The sequence below is a fragment of the Pimephales promelas genome, chromosome 19 (genome assembly GCF_988280905.1).
Source record: "Pimephales promelas chromosome 19, fPimPro1.hap1.1, whole genome shotgun sequence".
Taxonomy (NCBI): domain Eukaryota; kingdom Metazoa; phylum Chordata; class Actinopteri; order Cypriniformes; family Leuciscidae; genus Pimephales; species Pimephales promelas.
The window spans coordinates 5816143-5834070 of NC_142787.1; the positions used below are offsets into that span (position 1 = coordinate 5816143).

Consider the following 17928-nt stretch of genomic DNA (forward strand, 5'->3'; position numbering starts at 1 on the left):
TACAAAATAAGCCTACAATAGCAAAATTAAGCCCTTGCTGGTGAAATTTAGGTTTAAACACTCTTCAAAAAGGCTTCAGTTGTAGATTACATGCAGTGAAAGTAGGCTACAATAAACCTACTGCATTTACTCTTCTATGAATCAGCAATTAATAAACGGCAAACTACTTCTTCTACACTGCTGATTCCTGGTGGTTTGGAGGAGAATTACTCCGAGTCGCCCCCTGTCGTTTCACATAATAGCACATCGGCGAGCGAGTTAAGTATAAAAGTCTGTTTTGCAAGGTTACGCGCACAGTCAGCGGAAAATCGCGCTCGTGCGGACTCGTCGAGTATACACAAGGCTTTACAGTGCTCCGCTATAGGCAATGGTCAGCGACAAGTCTACGTCAAGCTTAAAGCGGCATGGCAGAGTCTAGTCTGTGCATGCAGAGTCTGCTGCCTTAGCAAATCACCCTAAATGACTACCATTCTTGACTATGTATCTTTAGTTTAGACTAGTTTCAGCTCTTACTAGCATAAAGAACATATATAGATCTACCAATGAGCTTAACCTTCAAATACATGGGTAGCATTTGCCTTAGCAAAATGCAGTGTGCTTTCAGAAACCCTCCACCTTCCCCAGCTCCACCTGTGTAGTTCTGTTACGGGTAATTCATGTACAGCAGCAGCAGTATGTCTTACTCGCTCACGTGTATGCATTGGCAGAAGCAAGTCCCACACTTGCTCTGCAGCAGCAGCGTGGCAGATCTATTCCGCCAAGACCAAACATGCCAACGTTGTCATATCCATTACCATGCCAAACAGATAAATTGTTTGGTCTATTTGGCAATGAAATAACAGTTCCAATAAAAGCCATAACAGAACTGTCCCAAGCAACACAAAGCGGTGTTTTGTTAGTGAAAGAATCTGCAACTTTGAACAAATTAGCAGAGACAATGATTCAATGACCCATTCATGAATACAACCACTTGCTTTGTTACTGAGTGAATAATTCAATGACTTACTACCACCTCCAGGCGTTTTTAGTTTAATATTTATAAGTATCACTTTGGTTTTACCACAATTTCATATTCCTCTATTTAACATTTTTTTTTTAAACTATCTCATAACATTATTTATGCCATTGTAACTGCAACTGCATTGTAACAGTGTGTAAATTAGGGCTGAGTATTGAGACAAATTTCACAATTCGATTCAATTTCGATTCACAAGCTTGCAATTCAATATCGATTATTTTGGATATCAGTTACATATGGCCATTTTTCTCAAGGGAATCAAATCTCTTAAATGCTGTAAACTAGGAGTCTAGTTGTAGCCTACTACATTAGCCTTCTATGAAGGTAATAATGAACTGTTTTGTAGCTATACAAACACTTAAATTACATTTTTATTTATTTTTTATAATAAGAAGATTATATGAAATATAAACATTTAAATGGTGGCTGTCATAAAAATTTGCCAGATTTATTCAAATATGCATTAATTAATTATTGAAGAACATTAAGATTATAATGCATATGTAATATGGTGTATATATTTAGCAAAATGCTTCTCTCTGGAGTTATTTTTTAGTAGCTGACTAACGAGTTTATGTGGGTTTTCTGAGGTAAATATGACGATGACATTGATTACAAGCTGTTTAACTGACGTCTTTCCATGGTTGAAACGCTGAGTGAGCGAATCAATGTGACATGATACGGATTTCGATAAGTTGTACTCTATCTTTAACGCACTTTCAGATGCTCATTCATGTTTATTTCGCGCTGTAACTGGTATTATTAACCCGGAAGAGAGATCAGCGCTGCTGCTTCTCTTGAGCTGCGCCAGAGCGATCTCACGCCACAGCGCCAAAACACTATTTATGTTTTTGAATTTCTAAAGAAAATGGACGTAATTTGAAAATTGAGACTTTGTTTCATATCAATATTAACAAAGGACAAAGATTATTGCGATTTTTTGGATGCGCGCAGCCGCGATTCAATGTCTCATTCGTTCAAACGAAACAGGATGACTAATCGATTCTTGAGATTTAAGAATCGATATCGGTTCGTAAAAATGACAATCGATTAATATCGAGAAATCAATATTTATTACCCAGCCTTAGTGTAAATACATCTAGATGCAGCTTATATGGCTTTTGTTGATACAGATTTCATTTGATTGCAATTATTGATTTAGTTAATTTTTTATTACATCAATAAAATGAATAGAATTTTTTGAATTTGACATAACAAATGACATACATCTAATAGGATTACAAAAAACTTAACCTTCAAATGATCTTCGTTTCCTGTTTACACTTCTGGGCTTCGGGGTCTATACGACCCCAACAATTGATTGAGTAATTGTACAACAAAATATACATTTTTAATCATACAAATAATATATAATTTTTTGTTGTTTACTTCTCATCTATTCATTAATGCTGTGTTTTTGGAGATATAAAGTACTTTTGTATCCATATACCACACAATTCCTCAACTACACCATTAGCTTGCATATGAAATATTATTTTTTTATGATACATTGCATTTATGCTCTAGTACTAGGCCTTCATTTCTGTGTAAAATTTTCAGATTTATGCTGGATTTTTTTTTTTTGACCCATGAAGAAAATATATTTAGTTTTTTTTTCACATTTCCCATTCATTTCAATGTGGGGTCATATTGACCCCGAAGACCAGAAGTGTAAGCATTTATTTTACATACCTTCAGAACAACCGAATCAAGCACAAGATGTTTTTTTTTTTGATGTCAATCAAGATGTTTTTTTTTTGTGTGTGTATATAGATAGATAATGTATGAAAAGTCACAAAATCTTATTCCACTGAGATGAAGGGAAACTTTTTTTAATTAAGTAAAACTCGATTGGGGTCGTACAGACCCCATGACCCGATTGAGGGCTACAGGTGCATTGCGCAAGTCTCTGAGTTTTTGCAGAATTACGCCCCCTCTGGCGACAAGCGAAACTGCAACCAGAGGTGTGCACGCTCACGGACCACATGCACACGAGCTTGCACAAGCTGTTCATAACCAAAAGAGCATCAGCCGTACAAATCTTTTGTTACAGTCATAATGTCTTCAGACGTAATAAAGTTAGAAATATGCAAGTCATTTTAAATATATGAAAGGAAGGCATTTGAGTAAATTACACACTTATGTGTGTGTGTGTGAGGTGAACACGGGGTTAGTAGAAAACTTCGTTTTTTGTTTCCATCTATCTCCATGTTGAACTGTTTTATGTGCTCACTGTATCCACTTATGATTGTATAATTACGGAAACACGTTCATGAACAATATAAGTTATTACTTTGTATAGGATCCCGTTCGAGCCCTAGAGCAGACCGGAGATCTCTCCGTTTGTTGAAAGCCTTCCCGATGTTGACTCTCGTCTTATTCCGACGAAAAAGTTGTATTATCTTTGTCTTACGTGGAGTTTGCGTTGCGGTTTGGAAACGGTCTCTTTGAATCCATCTTCTACTTTTGTCGAAAGTTGACTAAAGTTGTGTCGCTCGAGATGTCTTCTCTGATATGGAGAATGGCGGCGAATACACAAACCTGCCAGATGCGCATGACGTCACGCCCAGTCTCAAATTCCGTCCCGAATCCCTCTTATTTATTTTACTGTACAGGATTATAGAGGCAATCGCAGTGATCAGAGAAGGGCTCATTCAGCCCATATTAAGCCCATTTAAAATCAATTTAAGGGGGCAAATATAGTCCCTTAATGGAAATCTGCAGTCTAAGTGAAAGAGAAGGGGTACGCAGAAGGATGGTAAATGCCTTGGGGTAAGTTTGGGAACCACTGCCCTAAACCGTAATAATTATATTAATAATTTCATATCATTTATAAGCTGTTTTCATAATATGGATGAAAAATGTCCACACAAGATAAAAGATTTCTGGTATTACTATCCCAGTGGGATTGGTTTCTCCCTACAACGTAGGAAATACCTGAACCACACAGCAGTGCTGTGACTATTAATCGCATAACATCATGGATATCGGGCTTATCTGGATTAACCTTCAATGACTACAAAACAAATAGGTTTCAAAGCAGGACTTTTTCTCCTAATCCATGCAAATATTTAATATCATACTGTCATCAATACTGCCATCATCCTATTTTGCTCAATGTCTCTGCATTTCACAACAGTAAGTAATATTTTGGCATTTTAATCTAATAAGCTAAAGTTGGTTAAATGGTTTAACCTTTATTCTGTTCCTCTAAAATGGCTGAGTAATAAAAACAATGGGAACAACTATCTAAACTATCGATCCTTTTTCTAAAAATGAGAATTCAAAGTGTTTAAATCTGGTTTTTTTTTTGTATAATATAAATCTGTGTTTGTTTCATATAGTGTACTATTTACCAGTGTTGTAGTCGAGACCACCTCACTCGAGTCCGAGTCGACACCGAGACCAGAGAGAGTCGAGTCCGAGTCAAGACCGAGTCCATAGAGAGTCGAGTCCGAGACCAGAGACGGTCGAGTCCGAGTCGAGACCGAGACCAGTGAGGGTTAATTACCTAATTTACTTTTATTTACTTAGAGAAATCCTTTTTTTTTTTTTTTTACTGAATTTACTTAGAGTTTAAAAAATATGATCAGTTTAGGGTAAAAAGGCCACATAGTAGGTGGTGTTAAAAGTAATTTTATTACAATTTGTCATGCGCAGTTGCGCACTAGAAAATCGCCAATCACTGGGCGTGTCAATCAATTTAAAGAAATATTTTATTAACATACATTAATAATCATGAAAAATATTTTGAATTGAACTCGAGTGGACTCAGGAATAATTCCGAGTCCTAAAAAAAAAATGTTCGAGTACGAGTCAATTCCGAGTCCAAATGGACACGAGTCCATGACAAGACCAAGACCATTAAAAAATGGTCTCGAGACCGAGTCCAAGACGAGTCCGAGTCTCGAGTACTACAACACTGCTATTTACCATAGTGTTCATATTAATAAACTATTTATGACAAACAGGTCACTTCAAAGTCTCATTAACATTTTTATGATAACAACAATACATTTGTAAAAACAAAAAACAAAAAAACAAAACAACATATTTTGTGTAGATTTTGTTACTACTAGTAACCTTGTTTTCAGGCTTTTTGTCAACAAATCTGCCGTAACAACTCAATCGCATTGAAAACGGTCATATGTGACTGGGGTGGAAACATATGAATGAGATCATATGAATAAGCCACCCATTTGCCAAAACGCAGAATAGTTATGAATCGCCATACATTTCAACCACTTTGATCCGATTTGTGGACCAGCTGCAATGGTAATAGACAGGCATTACATCGTTAACAGAATAATCAGCATTCAATCACTAATAACTTTTTTTTTTACCTACATTTTTCAGTTAGTCTTCTCACATTCACGCCATGCTTCAGGAGCGTGCGAACTCAAGGGAGAGTAAACTCAAGGGAGTTGGGAGAGTTGCTGCCTCCCACGTAAACGTTATTGTTAGTGTTACTGAATGGAAATTATTTTTAATTCACGCTATTAGATCTAATATTCTGTAACATGTCTTTGTTTTTTTGTTTTTGTTTTTCTGTCTTAGACACTTATTTGAAAAAGCACCGCCTCAGATGACTCTACGGACATAATAACTATAATAACTGATCTCATATAAAACTTCTTATCAGTGAGAGATACGACTATGCAACTGGCTTTATTATTTTCCTGTCAAACTGAGTCATAGTGAAATAAAGAAGAAAAAAAAAAACATTAGCACTTGCCAATACCGAATACCCAGAATTCACACATTAGATCAATAAAATCTAAATTATACATGCTTATTAATTATGCATTCACATTTGATACGCAGTTCTCTATTTACTTCTAATTATATATGGGTTTTTTTGTGCATGTTTTTGGCTTGTGCAGCCCTAGAGTTTTAAACTTGCTCTGTAAAACATGGCAGATTTGGCTGTGCTATTTGGTTTCCACATAGAGAGTGATGTTAACCGAATAAAAAGAGAGAGAGGCCAGTGTTGCCAAAAAAAAAACCAAGCAAAACAATAAAATAAGCAGACATGGCTTCTCGATTTTGAATAAATTTTGATTCGATATATGCATACCCAGACAGCAACATAGTGTTGGCCCAGATCCGGGCCACATCTGGTACAGAACATGTGGATTCAACGCGTACCAGATTGTGGGCCAGATCTGGGCTGACACTATGTTGCTGTCTGGGTATTTACTGTATGTGTTACCCTTTTTATTTGACAGTTTAATAGGTCTAGAAGAAAAAAAAAATCTCACTGAATTAATTGTACACAATGAAACGTTTTTCCCCCCCTCATTTTAGTCAACACAACATTATAAAACAAATGTCAAAGCTAACTGCAATCATTACACATATGACTGGCAGTCTTCCCTGGATTTGAGCTTTTTCACACTAATCTTGGTATCTGTGTGAGTATATTTCACAGGAATAAAACAACTTTTTACTGACGTGAAACTTAAGATTGTGATCTCCTACTGGGAAGGGGAGATTGGGAGAGGGTCGAGAACAGAACCTTGGGGAACACCGGTTAAAAGCAAGACCTCGGCAGTCATGCGTCTCTCAACTGTAAATATGTTGGCAGGAAATTGAGAAAATCTGAGGGCTGTGTTGGGTTTCATAATTTCCGTTCACATAATAAAAACCTCAAAGCAAGCAAAGACTGTAGCCAATGTAAGGTAATGAAATGAATCACAGATTGTATCAAATCGTTGTTCAGTCTGATAAAACAATCTACCCTTTTGACCCAGAAACAAAAGCTAAAACTAAAAACTATGTGCAAACAGTGAAGATCTCCTAAATGTAAGATGCTGTCGACTTCCTTGCAAACTCGGAGATTACTCATTGTTCTATTCCACATACTAATCCAAACAGTTAATACAGATGATGGTAGCAAGGGCGCTGTAATTATGTTCTTGTACTTGCTAATATATTGTTACGATGTTGGAAGGTGTTCTGAGTGGTTTCTAGGGCATTGCTACTGTAGTGTTTGCTAGGATGTTCTGGGTGGTTGCTCTATGATGTCTCTATTTAATTTATTTTATTGTTATATGACTGGGACAATACCTAATTAAGCAATACATAATTAAAAAAAATATAACAGCCAACAACCAAATTCAAAACACATGAATAAATTATCTGAAAACAACAAATAATAATTTAATGTTAGGATTGCCATTTTTTAGAAACACTTTCTGTTATTCTAGAAACTCTCTTCACATCCTGATAGCAATCAATCAATAATAGAAGTGGTCTAAATATGAATATGTATATGTACAAATGTCTGTCCAATCATTGACATTGAACATTGTATACATTTTTGCCTCCATGGTTATAACTATTTTTTATAATAATATACATATTAATGCCACATCTAGTCTGTAATAAATAATATATAATCTCGTATAAAACGATTAGTTCCAATCCTTGATTCTGATCCTTTATTCATGACCGCTTCACCCAACTGTTCTATTTATCACTGCGCCCTTAGCAACCACACATATCAACATAAACATAGAAAAAAAAAAGTAAGAATTAAAAAGGCTAAAATGTTTAAAGTAAATTTCGATTTACTAGGTGGCATGACGATGGATAAGTGGTTTGAGAAACAATTTCGAGAGACTTCTACAAATACGAACCGTCATGCTGAAGTGCTGAAATGTAACATTGATACATTCGAGAAGACTCGTAATGAAAAAAGTACCGTGCAGCAAACCCAATGGGCAGTGAAATGCTTCGGTGAAAAGGGTTGCGGCATAGATTTTAAACAAATCACCAAGACGGAACTCGACGCACTTCTCAGTGACTTCTACGGAACTGTCAGAAGCTCCAAAGGAGAAAAATATGGGATCAGTAGCTATGTAGCGTTACGTGCAGATTCCTGAATGATCCACTTTTGAGTTTGTCCTGGTGTCTGTCTGATGAGAGACAGCGAATTCACCTCATCCAATAATGTTTCCGTTAGAGTCGTAAAGACAATGAGAAGAGAGGGTCGTGATAAAACGGAGCATCACACACCGATTTCTACTAAAGATTTCAGCACCATAAAACTGTCCGATACGCTTAAGGGCCAATCCCAATTCTACCCCTTACCCCTTCCCTTTCCCCTAGCCCTACCCCTTCGCCTTCCCCTTGACCCTTCAAACAGAGTGGCAATACGTAGGGGTGAAAATATTCCCCTAAGAAATGGGACACCACTTCGCCTCCGTTAAACGTCATTATAAGTCGTCGCTAGCGCCTACGTCACAGGAGATGCGCCGATGTTTATCACAACTTCCAAGATGCCGTCGACAGTTATCTCAGTTGCGTGGGTTACAGCTATTTTCTTGCATTTATCTTGTGAAGTTCGCAGGAAACAACGGAGACGACGAAAATATGTTGCGGGACTATCGTTAGCAAACTACAGTATTTTTAGCGATTTTTTTTACACACGTTTCTGTGAAGAAACTGACCGTAATTATGAACACAATATTGAATGTAACATAAAGCAAATCATCATTTGTCGTTATAATACTTATTAAAGCCACAAATACTTACATTTATGGGTCTCCTTTTTCACTTGGGCAGCCATTTTGCGTCTGTAGCCTGGGTTAGCAGTGACACTTCTCATACCCCTTCGTTTGAAGTGTGCTCCCGAAAAATCTTCGTTTGAAGGGCTATCTGGCCCTTTCCCCTAGCCCTCCCCCTCCAACCAAAAGAGAATTGGGACAGCCCTACCCCTTCACGTGGACGCGCAAAACGGAGGGGAAGGGGAAAGTGAAGGGGTAAGGGGTAGAATTGGGATTGGCCCTTAATCCCAACAAACCTGTCACTACACCAGTCACCGAAGCATTTCACTGCCCATTGGGTTTGCTGCACGGTATTTTTTTTCATTACGAGTCTTCTCGAATGTATCAATGTTATATTTCAGCAATTCAGCATGACCGTTCGTATTTGTAGAAGTCTCTCCAAATTGTTCCTCAAACCACTTATCCATCGTCACGCCACCTAGTATAAATCGAAATTTACTTTAAACGTTTTAGCCTTTTTAAATTATGTCTGTGAGTGGACATAAGTGTAAGGCCGGATTCACATATAGCGCCTAAAAACGCGTAGAAAACGCTGGGCGCGCCGCATTCTCCATTTTCCAAAGCGCCAGGGCGGTTGCGCTTCAGTTGGTTCTTGTCACATGACCTATTGTGTGCGTATGGTGCGCTTGCGGTATTCTGAAAAGTTGAGATGTTTTTATCTCGACGCGGCACGGAAAAAAACGAGCGTGTCGCACCGCGACCGCATCGCTTCCATTATGAGCATTTGAAATAACGAACTTGAGCGTGCAAAAGACGCGATATGTGAACCAGCCCTAAAAGTTCACTACTGGAGGCCAAAGTTAAAACAAAGAAAGCACTGGAGTGACATTCTTGCTGCAACAGAAAACACCGCTGACAGCTCCACTGTTAAATATCACCACAGACAAATATTTAATGCGTGCACAATAAACGGAGATGTTCAAATAAATTGAAATAAACAACAATAAATAAAGTATCTCTTGTTAGGCAGCATTTTAGCAACTAAATTAATAACTAGATTAAAGACCTAACTAGGGTTGGGTATCGTTTGAATTTGAACGATTCTGATTCCGATTCTGATTCCTTGTTTCGATTCCGGTTCCTAACGATTCTCGATTCCGAAGAGGCAGGGTCAAAAAAGTTTAGCTAACCTTGCTAACCAACGGCCTTTCTGAAAGAAAATAATCCTTTCTGAAGGAAATACTCCTTCTGTAAAAATACTCCTTTTGTCACAAATTTTGCATTTTGCCGAGATTTCGTTATTTTTAGAAAAGTGAAGCCACACTTTGGATCGCCGACGTAAGCTACTCATGTTCGACTCGCGCGGTTATGCCAACACTTCCGATAGACGCTTCTTCGTTGGTGTTGTTCAGCGGTTTCTTCTTCCGCTCGGCGGACTGTGAATATCGAAACTAGGAATCGAAATTTTTACTTTTGAACGATTCCGGGAAAAACGAAAAGTTTTCCAATCGATACTCGATTCTCGATACCCAACCCTGGACCTAACTGTTATCTATCAAAATATGTGCCCTTGTGTTTTTATTTGTTATTTTATTTGTTATTTTTATGAGAGATAAGCTATGCCTATTTGTGTGAGGAAATTTCACAAATGTTGTGTTGTAAAAAAATAAAAAAGAATGAGACAAATTTTGAGAATGGTTTGTTGTTTTTATTTGAGCTTTCCTGCATTACACATTGGAACGTTGTTGTTCACGGTCAGGGACTATATTTTTCTAGCGGAAGTAATGTTTTTATTGGTTTAACTACATGAAAGTTGCACTAATACATTGTTTTTTACTTTAATATTGTGTGGCAACCGTTTTATGAAAGCAACTGTATCGTGAATACAGTAAGTAACGGCTGAAGGGTTGCAGGCACGACGCGAACGCCCTTCAGCCGTTACGCATTCGCGATACAGCACAGCCTCTCGTACCTTATTGCTTACATACATAATATTTAATGTAAAAAAAAGTGGTCCCAATATTGACCCTTGTTGAATACCCATTTCAGTACTTTGATAAGAGAACCTTAAAGCATCTATTTGAACACACTGTTCTGAAGACTCTATAAATTGATTTTGAAGCTATAGGACTGATCCCATGACTGAACCTGGTCTCTCCCAGGGCTTTTTTTTCTCCATTGTCACTTTGGGTTCCTTGCCACTGTCGCCTCTGGCTTGTTTAGTTGGGGACACTTAACATTCAATAATATCATTGGTCTGACTGTACTGATGCTGTTGTGTGAGAACTGAACTGAGCTGGAAAATGACATTATATTTTTGCAGAACTGCTTTAATAATTGATGATCTTTACAATGGAACTGAATCAACTGTGAACTGACTGAACAACAGCCTAAATCATCATCATTTTCTAGTTATCACTGTAAAGCTGCATTGAAACAATCAATCAATGTATGATGTGCTATATGAATAAAGGTGACTTGACTTGACAGTGCATTATAAGATGTAAGAATTAGGGATTTGTTCAAATCCAACGTATGAACAACACACGAAGAAACTTTATCAAACATATAAACATTTTTAAAAAGTTTAAACTGACCTCAGCACCGTCAGCAGAGTACAATTTTTGAGAAAATTGCTTGCATTCAGATTTCTAATAGGTTTCCAAAAATGAGCACTGAGATCAAGATCTTGAGAACATGGGGACTTTTTGTACGTTTGTCCTTGTCATTCGGAAGGAAGTAAACATCTGCTCCGTATGTGCTAATGCTGCAGAGAAGCGGCATTGAAAAAAAAAAAATCTGCACAGCTAAGAGCTATCAAAATGGGCCCAAGATAGTGGTTCAAAAATCCATTACCGACCCATGGCCTACCAGAGACAGTGAGATGCATACTTCAAACAGTGTGCCCTAGAATGTGCGAACAGAAAGTACTGTTGGAGATTGGAAAGGTTACAAGGAAAATCATTACTGCAGGCCATGTGAGACGGTATATGTTTGCTTTGAAGGGGATGCATCAAGGAAAACATGCATTTTTTTTTTTTTTACTTTGGAAGTAAAAGATCTATTATGTTTTATCCATTTTGTAGATATGCTCTAACACTGAACCAGCAGCAAAGCAGTTAACACATACGCTTTATGTGTGCGACAAAGGTTCAAGTCCCGCCTGCAACTTGCAGCAAATCTACTTAGAAAGTCTATCTCAATTATGCTTTTAACATTGACATTTTTGACAAGTTGTGTGATTTACATAAAAAAAAAAAACGGTAACACTTTATTTGAAGGGGTGTGCATAAGACTGACATGACACTGTTATAAACATGACATAACACCTGTCATGAACATGAAGGAGTCTTTATGAATGTTTATGATTGTTGTCATTAAGTGTCATTCGGTAAATTATGAAACTTTTAATGCAAAGTTGACATTGTTTAAATGGTCTTTGTTATGACAACTTGACATTAACAAAGACAAAAAATGTCTTTGTCATGACAACTTGACATTAACCAAGAAATCATAACCTGTCAACCTGACATCTTTATAGTCCAACGTTTTCCACTTTACTTGAGGTAAGGGGAAATATTAACCTGTTAACTGTCACCCCCCCCTTTTTTGAATAGACATGAAAATGCACATTTCGAACTTAAATGGTTGTAATTCAAGAATGCTTTGGAATATAGACATATGATTGGTCTTGTTTTAAAGTTTAAATTTGGCAGATTTTTGTAGAAGTGAAATAAATTAAGAAAGTGAAACAGAAAAAAAGTTATAGAAGTTTGAGTTTATAGAAATGTACAATGTAAAAATATGAATTATTCATATTTTACATAAAATATATATTTTCAAAACCTGGGCTACTCTAAAATGGCAGAAAGATCAAAGCCAAAAATCTGAACAAGTTGTGTTTCAAATTTTAGGTTGATATCTCAAAAAATTAGCTTTCAGTAAGATTTTGTTTGAGCGCAGTACCAAACTTTTTCACTAGGGCACAATCAGACTCCATTACTGCCCATATAAGGGCACCTGCATTTCCATTCGTGTTTTGAGTGATATGAACCATTATTTTCACAATTTTCATACAATTTCTGAAGTAGAAATCCTATTCAGAAGTAGCATGGGAAGTTTGGCAGATTTTGATATGAATTGAACCTCTAAGAAACACATACAAAGAACACGCATGTAAGTCATAGCTAGCTGACACGTCACAAATGGTGAATTTATTATTTTTTTCTTGATATTTCAAACTTTTCATACCTTTTTTTTTCCAAAATAATTGAATGGATTCTTTCTTTTGAACTTTTGGCATGAAAACAAACTGAGGTATCTACCATTTTTTCATGATTTTTCATGTTTACTGCTATTTTAAAATAAAGGTCTGAACACGCCTTATGAGTATGAAAATATTCTTGTTTTATATTGATAAATTATGGCTCCTCTGTAATATATTTTGAAAATCAGTCACCAAATATGGAAACTAGAGATTGTAAGCTTTCAAATGATATATAGTTTGTCAATATTATTTAAGGTATTTACTAAGATATTATTGTTTTAAAAATATAGTGGCAAACATCCCACCTGTGGGACGGTGACAGTTAATGACACTGTTGTTTTACAGCATTTGACAGTGTGATAACCCTTAATGACATCTTTATAACTAGTACAATGTGTTCCACTTTACTTGAGGACAAGTAAAATATTCATGACTTATGCGAGTTATGGTGTCATGACGGCCAAAGTCAAAACCAACCACACATGACAGGGTAATGTAATGTTAACGCAAAGCTAAATAACTTCTTCCAGTTTGATAATTAGACCTGTTATGACACATTTGTGACAGGTTATGATTTCTTGGTTAATGTCAAGTTGTCATAATCAAGACATTTCTGCCTGTGTTAATGTCAAGTTGTCATAATCAAGACATTTTTGTCTTGGTTAATGTCAAGTTGTCATAACAAAGACATTTTAAACAATATCAACTTTGCATTAGAAGTGTCATAATTTACCGAATGACACTTAATGACAACAGTCATAAACATTCATAAAGACTCCTTCATGTTCATGACAGTGTCATGTCAGTCTTATGCACACCCCTTCAAATAAAGTGTTACCAAAAAAAACATCTTAAAGGTGCTGGTGCAGTCTAAAATGGTCAAAACTAGATTCTGACAAGTTTTTGGTGCAAGAAACCCTGACTAAATGTGTGGGGTCACATGTACCAGGGTCAGAAATGAACTTTTGCATTAAGTCCACGTGTGGGTTTTTTCCCCGTTGAGATTCATTACGTCATTATTATCAGTTATTGCCCTTGATATTGAAATAATGATGATGATAAACAGGATGTGTTTGACCTATTTTAGTCTACACAGGCAAAACCATCTGAAAACCAATTATTAATTAGTTTATCAAAATCCATTCATTCCAATTGGAATCTGCATGATCTAGAAGTTCCACAGATTTCCAAGTTGGTCACAAGCATTGACTATTAGAAAGCTGCTTGGTTTGATGATTGAAAATTATGGTTTTTAAGTAAGTTTCTTGAACACCTGCTGTTGGTTGAACAAACTCATGGCATTGGTTCGGCCAATGTTGTTGTGTTGGGCTGGCTGTGTTGCTCAAATAAACAGAGGCAACGAGGAGAATTGGAGACAGTATTTTAACACACTTTTGCTTTAAAGCATGTACTGTACACTTACAGTGAATTAGGCTGACTCGGTTTGGCCAGTTGAAGCCCATCATGATCTCCGTCTCCGGTGGGCAGGCTGTTGAGTCGAGTCCAGTTGTGTGTGCTGTCGCAATTTACTGAGTCCGCACTGGAGTTTACAACCACACTGTTCCTCTTCTCCACTGCTGATGGAAGAGCAAAAATGTTGTTATCCTAATGAAGCATTAATGGTATGCTAATCAGCCTGTGGCTAAAACATGGCCTGGTGAGATCTAGTGGTTTGCATTTTGTATTTATTTTTTTAATGGTGGTTTGTATTTCAATAAGCAATTCAAGTTAGTGACTCCCGTCTTTAGACAATAACTACATGGAATCTAATATTGGTGGACTAGTTAATTCGTCACATGCCCAGAAGGGGTTGGCAGCATTTTTTAGTAATTGCGAACAGGGTGGTTTCTGGTCATACGGTAGGTGTGCCAACTTGAAACCTGAAACTATTTCAATAATTGATTCCATTGTCATTTATAGCACAACAATTTATAGACCTTCAACTGAATATCCTTCTCCGGCTGACCTGCTGTACAGAGCTTTCAAACAAAACCGTTTGCATGCAAACAACCTACTGGGAGAATGCAAAACAATCTTTGGGATTTCCTTTTTACCATTAAGGTTTCAGTTGTTAACATTAGCGAACTACATTAGTTAACATGAACAATAATTCTACAGCATTTATTCATCCTAATGTTAATCTCAACATTTACTAAAGCATTTTATCTGCACTGTGAGCATTAACCTGTTATTAACTAATACGGTAATACTTTAACAATAACTGGGCGAGAATAATCACGTACTAATACTTGAATTAATAGTTACTTCAATATGAACTCATGATTAGTAAAGAAATGAAGGGCGATCCTTAACTACAACAGGAGTCATAATGATTCGTGCTTGAATAACAGCAGCCTTAAACATGCTAGTACATGTTTAGTTAATACATTTATTAACGTTTAGGGGTAGACTAAATCAATCAGGCTCTGTAAGAATAAATACGTTGAATATGTTGAATTAAACATGATTTAATACTGTCATAATTTGTCATCTGCAGCTTTGTGAGAAATAATTTGAATGGGACATGGTTATTTAGCCATTAATTACACAAATCTCTAAATAAAGGTGGAAAATAGACTAATAACTACCACTAATACATTTGATTCTGAACTGGTTTCTGATTTTAGTTAATTTAGGCCTATGTTTAATAATAGCTACTTTTCGTCCCGGAACTACAGTATGTAGGTTTTGTTTCTGGTGGGACACTCATTAGTGGTGCACTGGGTGCTTGCTCAGCACATTTATCCACAAGTTTCCGAGGGGCGCTCCTGTAAAAAATAAAGTGGGTGAAACTTCCGGTAAGGCGGCGGAAGTAGCATTCCAATGGTATTTTGTGTGTTAGCGAAGAGGCTAGCTGTTTTTCTGAGAATTAATTTACTATTTAAAGACGCAAATCTTTATGAGAGATGTCGTTACGGAGCTCAGGGACAACATGTGCTGTTGTATGTATAACCGGACTAAACTAATTCAGTGGCTTAAACGTGATTGTTTTGAACATAAGCTGAAAACGAAATCAGAGTGATCCTGCCAACGACTGTAGTTTCCATCACCTCCCAAAAGACAACGAATCTTCCTGTGTACATTTGTTTAAATTCTTAATGTTCTATAAACTCTATCAGCATGTGATTGGCTGTTCGCTACTGATGTTACACCTAAACTCAGGATCAAAGCCTGTGTTGACAGAATAACAAATGTGCCAGTTAATGTATTCAAGTAGCACATTCATTTATAATTTTGAATAAACTCCAAAGCACAATGACTAAGTGTGCATTTTTATTTTAATTGTTTGTCAGCTCACACAACTGTCTGTCACCATGCCTTGATGAGTATTGATTATTAATAATGTTATTATAATACTCCCAATCAACTACTGCGGAGGGTAAAGGTACTGTTATTTCACCCTTTTTAATTTCGTTGAGGTTGTGTTCCCACATCGTTAGCTAGTTTGGATCGCTATAACTTTAATGACTGTCAACTGTTGAATGAACGAGTGTCAATCATGTCAAGTCGCGCTTTGTTTACTTCGAAACAGAAGTCGCGCCCACTTTTGATGTAAGGCCACATGGGGCGTAGGAAACTTATGGATACATACAGTCGGCAACGCTTCATAGTTGGGGGGCGTGGGGGAAAGCAGCGCGACCATCGTATGTGTTTGAATGACATAAATGTCATATTGCGAGCCATTGACGCCTGCTGACCGGCAACGGTACATTTCAAAATGAACTGTAATAGGTTGTGATTGCACTTATTTAATTAAAAACTGGGTCAATGACCCAACCGAATGGCTGGAGGTGTCGTTTCCAGACTATTGTTATCTGGTTGAATCTCCAGGAAAGACATCGCGGTAGCTACCGGTAACATAAGCCTATAACTCAGTCAACTTGCGTATAAGTTACTATAACTCCATAAAACCTTGCCACTTACCAATTGTACGTATGTTTCACTTTAAACTATTAATGCTTTTGTAAAACGGTGATCAGTAGTAGTAGCTATACGAAGAGGGACTTTGCTGACAGTTATCCGAATTCTCGCAGACTGCAGTCTGTATTGAGCTGATAACGCTAATGTGAATGAGACATCCCTTATAAAAAAAACAACTATCGGTATCTTGTAGTATTTTAGGACAAAATATTATAGTAATGTTAATCCTAAAAGAATAATGGGAAATAGCCTAGAAGTACAGAGGTGTTACAGAACATCACATAAGTATTACACACTACTATAGAATACTTATAACCATATGATTACTATAGTTCTTTTTCGTAAGCGATGTAACGTCAGACAAATCTGGCCCACTGCCTAATACGAGTTAAACATCTACGACTACATCACACAGGGATCTACTCACACAGTAATCTAATAAATTATGATTAATTTAGCCATTTTGTCCTCCTATCTGGTTCTGTATGTTTATTAGAAAGGATGCAGAACTTTATAATTTGTTAGTATATTCGTGGTACAGAAAACGACAAAGCAACTCTTCACCATGATTGTCGCATGTATTTCAATGAGCGGCAAGGAAATGTTTTCACCCACAGGCTAAATTCACATCACGTGACGGGGCGTTCCCGGGGGCGTTCCCAGACCAACCGACTGTATCTATGGCAATGCTGGCCTTTTAATCTCATAAATGTTGACTGCTTTTGTAAACAGAATAAGTAATTCAAGAACTGTTTCCATGTATATTGTATTTGGGAGTTTTAAAGAGGTTATGTACAATAACTGTATTTTGTTTGTTTGTTTGTTGTATAGCATTAGCTTAAAGCTTTATATATAGTTTTTTTGTTTCACATTTATTTCCATTTATTTTGCCATTTTTTTCACCATTCCATTAATTAAATAGTAAAAATATGTGTTTAACTATTTTGTCTTGCTTTTAAGAGGATAAAAATCTAATTGCAAAAATACATTTTTAAAAATATTTATTTACCTTTGAAAATTTGAACATTTCAGCAAATGTTATACAAACAAAGCACAATATAACTTAAAATAAATGAATTAGTGAAATAAAAATAAAAATAAAAAATGTATTTGGCCATCTTTGAAGCCCCCCTTCTTGAATAGATGAAACCCCCTCCCCCAAATGAAACCAATACAGCATTTCTGAGGCAAGTTCTTCTTACAATTACGCT

The 17928-nt window shown here is 36.6% G+C and overlaps 1 protein-coding gene across 3 annotated transcripts in view; it reads right to left on the minus strand.

Moving 5' to 3' along the window:
- The window catches only part of LOC120461923 (rho GTPase-activating protein 26), a 147941-nt gene that overhangs the window by 17047 nt on the left and 112966 nt on the right, over nt 1-17928 (minus strand). For 2 of the 3 annotated variants that reach the window (XM_039650252.2, XM_039650250.2), the window contains exon 20: nt 14220-14373. In XM_039650252.2, the coding sequence (XP_039506186.2) occupies nt 14220-14373 (154 nt within the window). The remainder of the gene's footprint in view (nt 1-14219; nt 14374-17928) is intronic. The other variant, XM_039650251.2, reaches the window with a different exon arrangement.